We start from the raw sequence: 12,131 nt of genomic DNA, 5'->3' as shown, positions 1-12,131 counted from the left end.
TGAAAAGAGCATCCTTCATGTCATCAGTGGAAAAAACACCACCCCATTCACAGTGATGACACCACAGTAGACCATCTTAAACACCAGAAAGAAGACTACCTGCAGCAGCCTATTAACAGCATCATACCTAGTACCAGGGAACTTACCAAAGTCATAGTAATGAGGGAAGTATTGAGATTACCAACTTTACATATTGTTAAGAGTTTGCAATTTAGGAAGTAAACTTTAAAGCAGGGATGCCAATGTTAACACGTCATTACCCAATTGCTGTGAATGTGCCAGGTACAAATAACCAGTTTTAGAACTCACAGAAGCATAGTGAAAGGGTAAACAACAAGATCAGAAGAGACCAGTTGAGCACCACAATCAAAAACAGTAAGCACAAGAGCAAAAGAGAGCAGTAACTCAAACACTTAAACATTACAAAAAGGAGTATTAAAACAAATCCACAGTTAGATGTCAGAGGAATATCCTCTGAGCTGTCAAGGTTGAAACTCCTTTGGGGAAATGACACATCTTAAGTTAGTACTAAAAATCCAGTGTGTTGTGTACTATACCAGTAACAAATCTTATTGGCAGAAGGACAAACATCAAAACAAATGGATAGCTGTATATATCCCAACATTAAACTGAACTAAGGAAAACAACAACTATCCTTAATCCATATCATAGCCAACAGATGTCTGCCTCACAAAAGGCATCTGTCAGTGTCTATAAACAGACAGCCCATATATAAGTAGGATTCCTTGGTCAATCTGCTAATTTAGTAAAATAATTCAAATTTCAAAGCTGACAGTTTGATCCTTTCTTATTTGCTTAAGAGGATAAATATTGTAACTTCTATGCACTTAAGTCAGAAACAATGGTACTGCCCTTCTTGTAATACTAAGTGGAAAAAAAATCTCAAAAACCTCAATGTGAAAACATCTTTTTTTAATAGAAAAGGCTGACAAAATACTATTGCATAAATACCTAAGTAATGGAGTTTTTGAAGATGATGCCAGGCTTTCAGTATGTTCCGACTGCTCAGATTCATGCCCATTCCCCTGCATTCCTTGGCCACTTATTTCTTCTTTTCTATTAGAGGTTAATCTAGATGTCACCTCTTCTTCCTGTCTAAATGTTGAATTCTCAGCTGTTGTTTTCACTTGGTTCTCTGAAGTCTCCGGCTGGCTTCTTTCAGGTTGTGGTGACACAGGCTCAGACACCAACACAGAGGTATATATTGTTTCCTTTGCTGAAGCTTCCGTTTTTTGAAAAGGATTCCCTGTAAAAGGAGTTGAGAGTCAAGGATTTCAGTCACTTAACTTCAGTGACAACACAACAGCCCACAGCATACATGTTAAGACGGCTTGCACTATTACAAGAAAAGGTCTGATTTTTTTGTTCAGTTTTTGTAACTTTGTTTTTTGAAGTTATCACTAAGAATTAGAAGTTCACAGTCTATTTCTGAAGTCTGTAAGATCTTACAGATGTTATGGGGGACAGCTGGTAGAAGTCTGGTTTCATAACACACACACTACCACCGCCTCCTTTACAGCACACTGTAGAACTTAGTCAAGTCCTCTAGCTGTTTAAGCTTCTACAATTTCCCTTCAAAGTTTTTTCGGGGCCAAAAAGTAGTGTTCCCAAACCCTTCACAGGCTCAGATCACTGAATATTGCATTATCAGCAATTCTGCTTTTCCTCTGATTCTTCAGAGGCAGATTAAGCTTTCAAGCAATTACATTGGACACTTTTTAAAAGACAAATACAAAATAAAACTAAAACTATTTTGGCAAATTATGGGTAAAATATGTTTGGTTATTAGTGCTCTCCAGCACTAATATTTGCTTAAGAAAATATACTATATTTAGTCCAATAACCCCCAAATTTCACTAATAGACTAGCAGCAGCAATGCTTTTAGAATCATTATTAAATTAACAGACAGTTGTGCAATCTAACACATGTAGTTTATAGCAGAAAACATGGAATGGTGGTATTAGGTTATTACTGGGAGAATTTGTTTCTACTTTCATGTTAGATAGCCTCAGCCAGGACTATTTAGCACAATAATGATCACTAGTAAACCATGATGAATAATGCATTATTACAACACAATTACATGTATTCTACATGCTTTACAACTTTAAGTTTACCTACCTGAAGCTATTGTTGAAGCATCTCTGGATTTAATTGAATAACCCTGTATTTAAAAAAGAAAAAAGAAGTTATTTCTCTATTTCTCTCAATATAGAAGAAATTATGAAAGCCGATAAAGTCTTACCCAGCATGTACAGTTCTAAGAACAGGAGTGATACAGAAGACTAACTCATCCTTAGTTTGGTATCATCCATCACTTATGGTGCTTATGACAAATAACTCAAGACAGGGATGTCAAGATGAGAGGTCAAAGAAGGAAGAGGATTGCTATCCAGTCCTTCCTAGAAAAGCTCTCTGAATCATGTAAGGAATTATCATCCATTCCCTCACCCAGACACACTACACAGTCTTAGACTACCTCTAAGACTACCTCTAATGTATGGTAGTCAGTGCCACAGGCTTGGTCATATTCTAAAGGTACAGAGGAAAACATGCTGGCCAGTTTTTATTAGCAGCTTGCTCTTTTAAGTATTTGCTATGTTAAAAAATGGTAGGGACACATCTCACAGCTTCTTTATGTAAGAGACACCATGAGGAATCATAACATCATTCAGTGCAGCCAGACAGTCTGCCAGTCATACAACATATATCCAGTTTCCTCTCCTGCAATGCCATTGTAGGAAAGGCTGTGGTGAATGAAGCAAGATATATTATCAGTCTGCCTAATAGGAAGCCTAATAAAAAAACTTGAGTGCCTACAGATTCACCAAAAAGTTAATACTAAATCAACAGCCCAAAAACGGTTGTAGAGTTCAAAATAAACCACAGGTTGAAATAAAAAATAGATTTAATCAAACAACAATAAGGAGCTATTATTAATTGCAGAACCAATATGAAATACAAACTTTATACTCAGCCTATACAGTGGTCACAAGCTGTGTGCTCCCAGCAGTGAATGCCAGATGTCCAACACTGTGAGCATCACAGCTCCAACAAGAGCATGATGGTCAGAGCAAACAAGAAAGTAAGCAGGCCTTGGGGACAGAAGGATGGACAAGACCCTTCAGGACTGGCAGCCACTGAAGAAGAGATTCATCCCCAGCAAACTTCTCAATTTATAGTGAGAGTGATGTTTACAGTATGGAATACTACAGTTGGCCAGTCTGGATCAGCTGCTCTGGGTTTCACTCCTCCCAGGCCTAGCAACTGGCTAGCTCAAAACTGCTAGAGACCTTGATCACTATGGGAACCCACATACCATGGCTGGCCACAAACTAAAACTAAGTGTCTTATCAACTTTGTTCTCACAGAATCGAGTTCTGCACTCTACTAAAAAAATTCAGCTACCCTCAAGAAAAAATTGATTCTATAATTCTACCCCAGTGAAACCAGGACAAGGTGTTGATTTTCCTTTTAAGTTGTACAGGCAGTACATTTTTAAGCAAGGGACACCATTAAATTATAAACATAGTCAAAAATTCTCTATTACATGTTAACTCATCTACAGTATGCAAGACTCACCAAATTAACACCTCACCTTGTAAGTGGTTTCCAGGGTACCTTCCTCTACAACAGTACACACAGCTTTCTTGGCAGGAGGAAAATAATTCTCTTCAAGCTCAGCAGCTGGACTTTTTTGAGTTGTCTCCAGATACGGAACGGGCTCCACTGATAAACTCTCTAGTTGTGTGGTTTCCACACGGCTGTTTAAAGGTGCAGCAAATTCATCAGCTGCAGTTGTCAAGGATCCAATGCTGTTTATATATAAAAGTAATTATCGTGACTGTACAACAAGACAAAACTCACCTTCTATAATATTTCTGCATGGAAATTACACATGGACCTACCAAGACACTATTTCTTGCTTAAGGTAAATATTAAATTCAAATGTACTATTGCTACCACGTAAACATCTCGCTGTGCAATCTTGAGTTAGAGAATTGAGTTTTTCTAGTCATAATAATTTAGAAGCTGCTCTGTTTGAACTCTATATTTTCATAACACATAGAAGTATGGCAACTGATCAACTGTCCTAGAAAATCCTAAAATACAGTAGCATTTATATGCACAGTTGAATCTTCCTCCCCACCATTCCACACGCCTCCATAACCCACCAAGCATGCTCTCAAAAAACAGCAAAGCATCTAGGAAAGCAGCAGGAACTAGGGAAATACGGTAAAGCAGTAAGGGAACAGTGAGAAAGATGTACCCTAACTTGGCCTGTCAGCAGTTCTATCATCCATAGTTCCACAGGTGTTAGACTTCTTACAATGTGTAGCCAAAAGTCACTCCAAGCTCTAATCCCTTCAATAACTAAGGGAATGACATTAACATCTGATGTCACAGCGCAAGGTCGCCACAATGCATCACACCTCTAGTTACAATCTGAAGACTTACATTAATACAGTAATAGTTTTTTTACAACTTTTCAACACTTCCTATTCTTCAGAATGTCTTTTGCCTTTAATGTTCATTTTTTTCAACTGTAATGCTGAAATAACACTTTTGTCACATGGAATTGAGTACTCCTTGTAAAAGAAACTAATCCCCTTTGTATCACATTACTGCAAACCAGCTATTATTATGGTGAGTAATTTTTCTTTTCAGCTCTTCTGCCTTTTTAATATGGCACAACCTCATGAGAGTGATTTCTGAATTTATTACCACTGTTCATAATGTTCTTCAGAAGACCACCTACACTAAAAATCTGGAAAAACAATTCATGAACCTCTACTTTACAAAACAGAGTACAGTAAAAATGCACCCATGCTTAGATTTTTCATTTCAGTAACTTTTCATTCTAAGTACCAATGGCAGAATAGACTCAGACTGGACAAATTACTTCTACTAAAATGGAAGACTTGTTTCAAAGGATAAATCAGAATTAAGGTTGACACCAAAATCCCAGCTAACTAAAACACTAACTTTAAACCCCTGATGAGATCTTCCTGAAATCTGATTAGAGCCCTTTTCACTTTCTTAATTCTCTGACCAGTCTGCCAAAATTATTATCTCTTGCATTTAATCTTTTGAGAAGTTCTAATCTGTAACAAACATGCAGGCAACAATCAGCATTTACAAAAAGTGCTCAGAAATAAAGCATTTACCTCTCAATTTCAGTCTCGTTTGTTTCACTTGCATTTATTGGACTGATAAGTATTGGGGCTGGCAGCAGTGGTTCTGAAGTTGGTTCCAGCAAAGCAGATGCACCGAAGTCTTTTGAGTCAGCTGGAATTTCCACCAATGTTAAAATGTATGTCTGTTCTTCCTCTGGACATCTATGATCAACACTTGCTACTGTAATTTCTTCAGAGAAATAAATAACAAATATCTATTACTCCAGTTTGAAATTAACAGTGTTCTTTTCATGCCTTCCCTACCCTGAGTAATTAAATTTTAGGCAGCCATTTCTCCAAGGAAAACGGCACTGGGGATTATCCTTAAGACAAAATGCTTACTTTCTTCTTAGATGAGATACACACGTCATCACCCCCTGGAGCCTGTTCATTACAGTGGAGTCCTGATTACCATTTAGAATGAAGAATATTAAAAGTGCCTAGTAGGGATGGAGCTTTTTCTAATGGGTGTTCTAGCATTAAAGAACAATTTGCTCTTAAATTAAACTTGTGTAACAGTGGTCAAATCACTCTCTGTCTTTAATTTAAACTGTCAGGCATTAAGTTACTTCTTTAAATGGAAGGAATCTGCTGTTTTGACAATAAATACAAGTTTTTTTCTCTTCACTACAGACTTGCAGAAGAGTACTTAAGAAGTATAGTTTTGAATTTAATAAATGAAAAACAATAATTTAGTCAACACATGGACATCAACAGATTACTGCTAACTGCCATCCATTAGAATGAACACCGAGAGGAGATTTGTAGAGTTGTCATAAGATGGTAAACAACAGTGCTGCTCCATTACTTAAGGCAACACCCATTCTTGATGATGCAAAACTTCTGTTACTCAAACCTTATGTTTTGCTTATAAATAAAGATGATTTAAGATGCTCTGTCCCAAGATCCTTGTAATAACAGAGCCTAACAACAGATAACTAAGAAAAAGTGTAAGCCCTATCTTCTGGACATGCTCAGGAGTTACAACTTTGGAATGTAGTTTCCATGCTGAGCCAGGATGCTGGGCTTATAACAGTGATTTTTGGTTCCAGAGCAGCTCAATTTCATTTTGTTTTAGGGAAAAGCAGCCATCAGCTTAATAACTTTCATCACATCTAATCAGTTAGGAGTTAGTCTGCTGACTCATTGCAGCTAAAGAGGGAAGTCTGGTTGTCTTCACCCTTCTTCCCCTCTTCTCCTTTCCCACCTGCTCCGCACTTGTGCAGTCCAGTTCTCCTGCTCACACAACTCTGACACTGGCATTCACTTGACAACTTCATGAGCCTCTTGCATTAAGCCAGTGGAAAACCATACAGGTTCTCTCCCTCTATCATGTTCAATTATTGATGGATAAGTGAGTCAGAGACTCATAAAGGGCGCTAGCAAGTGCTAAACCTAGCACAAGGTAAGCAGCAGGAGCTCACAATAAGGAGGAGAGAGCAAGAAGTTTCCCTTTGACTGATATTTAAGCTTAATAAAGTGCCATTCAAAAAGTTCCCAAGTCTAGTTTGTGTTAATGAAAGAGCCTAGGGAGGGGAATGGCACTTTGCTGTGGTTCACTGTTTTTGTTAATGAAATAGATTGATTCATCATGTCAATTAAAACATTTTAAGGTTTTTTGATTCATCTTTGTGTAACTGCAAGATCTGCAAGTGTGAGCTTTTGCCAACTTATTCTATTAGCTCATTATACCTGGAGTCTCTTCTGTGCTGCTTACGCACTGTTGTTGAGAATCCTGAGGGCCAGCTTCCTCCTAGAAATAGCACATTTGAAATAAAACAACTTAATAATTCTGGGAGATAAATCTAGTAAATAGGAAAGAAAGCATGTCAAATGCTGAAGAGCCAAAAAAATTTAATGACATCATCATAATTGCGTTTTGTCAGCTTTTATTTCTAGCTATCCTATCTTGAAGGATTAGCCTGACACGGACAAGAAACATTTGGGCAATATAAAATTTATATGCAGCTCATTGTCTGTATTAATGGTTTGTCAAAATAAATTTATACTTTCTACAGCACAACTCTGCCAGAGATGACTCACTTTATAAATTGCTCAGTGACACTAAGAACACAAACTCCCCCAACCATTACAACAGCCCTGAGGGCCAAATAAAAACACCAGGCCCTGCAACTCACCTATCCCTTCCGTTCTATGGCATGTACCTTTCCTAAAAGCAGGAATACTCCATTGCAAGTTGCCTCTTTTCACACTCTCTGCCAATCCTGTAAGAGCCAAATCATTCTTGTACCTTCTTCTAACATGAGATCAACCTTGCCACATCAACAGGTTGTACTGGGCCAACAAGCTACTAACCACCAGCTGTTTCACTGTAACTACATGCAGACTGATCTCAGGCAACACTAAAAAACCTGAGGGAACTGAGAATTAACCTTTTTCTCATGAAGAAATAAGGTTCTTCTCGTTTATATAAGAACAGATATGACACAAACCACTGCAAAGAAATGGATGTGAAAGATATACTGTTTGCCCGTAATAATATGCATGTAAAATTCTTAACTGGGTTTTGAAATCAATGGAAAGGAACACAGCAAGGGAAGAAGTTTGTTTTAAACAAACCAAATGAAGACGACAATGAAAACGCTGTTACACTTTTACTTAATTTTAATTTAAACAAATATACCAGTAAGAGGTCAGACTGAATAAATACAGGAATCCTAGGTAATTTCGTTTATCAAAATTCTTAAAAATCACTCAAAATTTTGCTAATCTATTCATCACTTACTGCTCATATGCTATAAACCAGTGTTTGCAAAGATTAAGTTTGTCTGAATGATTGGTTATGCCTTTGCAAAAAAGAATGTTTCATTCACTAGCTGAAGTACCAGTTCTAAAATGGCTAAGTACATTTGCACTGAAAACCTCTTCCTTTACAGAATTTCAGAAACTAGGTGCTTCTAGATTGTAATCAAATTAAGTTCTTTACCTGAGTAAAGTTGATTGTGCATATATTGTACTCAGGAGGACAAGGGTTTTGCTCAGGAAGTCCGTCCACAGAACTTTCATTTGGATAATCCTCCAATCCAAGGTGAGACTTTTCGAGTTTTGGTGATGCAGTTACAGGTCTTAAATCTCCTGAATTTCCACAAGCATCTCTCATCTCTTTTTCTGTTCTGTAAGTTATATACCTAGTTAATTTGAAACCAATTTAAGATACCCTGTGCATAGGGTAAATCCAGTACATTAATTTATTTTCTGTGAAGTTTATGTAGTGACAGAGAAATGGGACACCTGTTTAAAAACTACATCACTCTACTAAACAAAATGTGTAATCTTCAAATAAGTGTACATAAAGTAGCTCAGGAAAAAGCCTCCCCAACACCACTAATTGAGACTTTACTACTAAAACCATGACAAGCTCATTAACACTTCAAAACTGATCAACTCCTTCACACTTCCTTCCAGATGCAGTTTCATGGGAGACAATTAAGCAGCAAGGTGATTACTAAGCTCTGAAACAGCAAATGCAAATTAATGTTTCATCTCTAAAAGGTGTCAGATCACATTCAAGAGAGAAAAACCTTCAAATAAAAGCATAAACTCTGCTCGTGTGCATGAACACAGACAACATCTGTAATCAGTTTCCATCACAGACAGATATTACACATGGACTAGACATATATAATGAGACTCAGGAATAAAGTCAATATTAACTGATCAATCTTCCTACCTCTCAGTTTTGTTTGCTTCCTTGAAAAGTTCCGTACTTCTAGCTGCAAAATCATGAAGAACTGAAGCATCACCTGCAGCTGGTCTCACCTGTTCTAGTTCCACCTTCTGCATTTCTGCAGCACCTCTCAGGGCTGTAGACTCTAAGACACATAAAAGTAAAATTGAAAATAGTTTTGTGTTTGTGTGCATGTATATATATGCATATTATTTTTACATATAAGCTTTTGTATATTAAAACGTATATGTAGATTTGTATACACAAACACATCACAAAATTATTAATAATATTGCTGCATCTATAAATATGTCTTATATAATTGAGACATACATACATCTATCTCATCTTGGTTTTTCTATGTTGTGCATTTTGCCAGTGATATGAAGATAACTACAAGTTTGAAGACCACCATTTTTTCTAAATGCTTTAAGAATACCAAAACAATTCTGTATACCTGCTCTTCTGGTTTTAATAGAAGGGAAAGATAGTTACAATAGAAAAAAGTACATTGTATTGTACTGTATTTCTGTAATTAGCAGTGCAGTAATTTAAGGGCTTTCCTGGTACTTTAAGACCTGCACAGAAAAATCTGCTACTTGGATCTAATTTAATTTTAAAATGAAGGTACATTTATATATAAAACTATACCATAAATGGGTGCCTTAAATTACAGTGGTGATGCACCATTTGTGAACATGGACAGAAAGTGAAGCCAACCTTCAGCTTAGTTTCATTTCACAAAGAGATGTGAATCCAACAGAAGAGACCGTTTAGAAAACCCTAGGGTAAGAAACAGGCTTACCACTTTGAACTTGCTCTAGTTGTTCCACATGTACATCTGTATTAAGTGACTTCTGAACTACAGTTTCATTGGACTGCAGTATTCCAAAGCCTGGCTCAGGCTCTAGGAGTCTGCCTTGTGTCAGTCTCATACTATTCACCACAGGCCAAGAGCTACGCCTGCGAAGAAAAAGGAAAAATCCCATCAGTGTAGTTCTTAATTTTTGACAGTTATTTGTGAGATAAAATTAGTATTTTTGACAAAGAAGAGAGACAGAGTAGGTAAGATGATGAAGACCTGGAATACAGGCTGCAGCTGGCAGGGGAGACAGAAGACTATTCAGCAGAACAAAATAAATAAATAAATAATTCTGGGAATCCAAACAGGCAGGTATATTGCAAACTGGGATGTTCCCTACCTACATAAAAAATAATTGAAATCTTTAAAAACCCATGAAAATACCAGAAACCTAACATTAATCATGCAGGAGTAAGTTCTGGTTAATAATATAATGAAAGAATTAATAGACTTAGAAGTAAAATATCTTTGATTATAATGTTTCAGAGGCATATAATCTGATAGTTTGTTCAAGCAATTGACAAGTTAAGTAATACAATTTGATGACCAACAGATTTTTTTCTGAAAAGGTTTTCCATCAAGCTGTTTCAACATTGACAAATGCTTGAATAAAATAAAAAAAACCAAACATATACAGCATTAAAAACCACAATGACAGAAGATCAACAGGTTTCTTGATCTACAACAGCAGAGACTCCTAAGCAGTGTGCTCTGGCCTGATTAGCTATAAAGGACTTTGGGAAAAAGATATTGGTAATTATCAGTGATCCATAACAGCTAAGTTTGAATCTTGCTTTCTCGCCCACTAGAGTAAACTTCAGGAGTGGAGAACTAGTTCTACATCCCCAAAAGTATATAAACATCTCATAAAAGTCCTAAGAAAGAAACAACAGAGGTTTTCCAGATCACACACCAATTACATAAACAGAGAAACCTTTGCTAAAGCAAGACTGCTTGCAATTCAGTAACAATGCCAGAAAGAACCTAGCCAAAGTAACAGGATCTCTCTCCCTAAAGAAAATGAAACAGTAATTTAACCTGTTATCTGTAGCATTTTCCTCAAAATATCCTTCAACACCTATTCTTATGCCAGTGCTTTGATCCTCTACATTAATGTTGCTTCCATCTTCAGAAGAGACCAATTCCTTGGTAGAAGTGTCTGAAGAGTGTAAATACTGACTAGGTGTTCTACTTTCTTTGGAGTAGGTGTGGGTTACAAGGCTATCCACCATGTTCAAATCATCTTGAGCAGGCAACATGTGTGTCCATTCTGGTTAGAAAAATAAACAGAATTGAAAAGCTTAATTTAGAAGATTCAGGTTTGGCATGTACATAAAACTATTTTACTGATACTCAGTTTCAAACTCATTTAACAAAGTTTGCATTCTTCAAAGATGCAAATGCAAATCCCAGGTAAATGCAGTGCTAAGATCACACATTTGATAACTGTGCACTCAATCAATAAAAGGTGATACATTCTAAATAGAAGTCTATTAAAAACTCGACTAAACGAAGGTAATTTCAGGTTGTAGTTCATTATGTGGAAAAAGGTATGCTTCCAGTTAAAGGCCTGATAACTGACAGGCCACTGAAGTTCAATTCCTTTCTTTTGTCCAATTAATATGACCAAATTGATTCAAACGTGTCTGAACAGGCCTCAGAAACATCTTTCTAGCACAGTGATGCAGCTGGCAGTATCCAGCAAGGTGTCATACTTTATCCAACCAACTCACGTTGCCTGGCCTCACTATACATTATAATTCATCAGGACTAACAGCATAAAAGACACTTGACCTCCTGCTGTGCAGTAGTACATGGAAGAGCTTTGCAGCTCCTGCTCCCTCCCCCCTCAGGTGGACCCAGAAAGTATAAGCAAGGCTTTGTACTATAAAACAGATCATACCTTCAGTACTTGTTTTTAACTGGAACATTGGGTCACCCATTGCAAGTAAAGTCATAGCAGCTTCAGTGCTTCCATCATTGATTCCTGCGAAGATGTTCACATGTTAAAAATCACAAGGTGATAAACCAGAAACCCACTTATCCATATGCAAACAGCATTTTATGCTGTCATCAATACAATAAAGTATGTAGATTTTAAATTGTTGCCATTCATGGGCCAAGAGGCTTTTGAACAGTCAGCAATTCTCATCACTAAATTTAAACTGTTGTAAAAGCACTGAGCAGCAACATTATTCCCTTTAATAGTGTAGTGGGTAAAAGTGTTGGCAGCAGAGGGGGATGCCCTGAACACACTCGTTTCCACTGACCCACTGAAGGACACATCTGAGCCTGTCAGCCAAAATGGTGGCACCTTTGGGAAACAAATATATTTAAGAAAGGGGAAAATGTTGCACAGGAGTGAAAAACAAGGGAAAATGT

The 12,131-nt window shown here is 37.1% G+C and overlaps 1 protein-coding gene across 4 annotated transcripts in view; it reads right to left on the bottom strand.

The window, feature by feature from the left end:
- BDP1 (B double prime 1, subunit of RNA polymerase III transcription initiation factor IIIB) overlaps window positions 1-12,131 on the bottom strand; it is a 55,091-nt gene that overhangs the window by 3,354 nt on the left and 39,606 nt on the right. For all 4 annotated transcript variants that reach the window (XM_051643169.1, XM_051643171.1, XM_051643170.1 and 1 more), the window contains 10 exons: window positions 11,653-11,736; window positions 10,788-11,019; window positions 9,693-9,850; window positions 8,891-9,032; window positions 8,147-8,333; window positions 6,892-6,952; window positions 5,191-5,389; window positions 3,621-3,837; window positions 2,144-2,186; window positions 973-1,267 (listed from right to left, as the gene is read on the bottom strand). In XM_051643169.1, the coding sequence (XP_051499129.1) occupies window positions 973-1,267; window positions 2,144-2,186; window positions 3,621-3,837; window positions 5,191-5,389; window positions 6,892-6,952; window positions 8,147-8,333; window positions 8,891-9,032; window positions 9,693-9,850; window positions 10,788-11,019; window positions 11,653-11,736 (1,618 nt within the window). The remainder of the gene's footprint in view (window positions 1-972; window positions 1,268-2,143; window positions 2,187-3,620; window positions 3,838-5,190; window positions 5,390-6,891; window positions 6,953-8,146; window positions 8,334-8,890; window positions 9,033-9,692; window positions 9,851-10,787; window positions 11,020-11,652; window positions 11,737-12,131) is intronic.

This window comes from Apus apus, chromosome Z (assembly GCF_020740795.1).
Source record: "Apus apus isolate bApuApu2 chromosome Z, bApuApu2.pri.cur, whole genome shotgun sequence".
In the NCBI taxonomy this organism is placed as follows: domain Eukaryota; kingdom Metazoa; phylum Chordata; class Aves; order Apodiformes; family Apodidae; genus Apus; species Apus apus.
The sequence above is the reverse complement of the archived record's forward strand: the minus strand, read 5'-3'. Positions and strand labels throughout refer to the sequence as shown.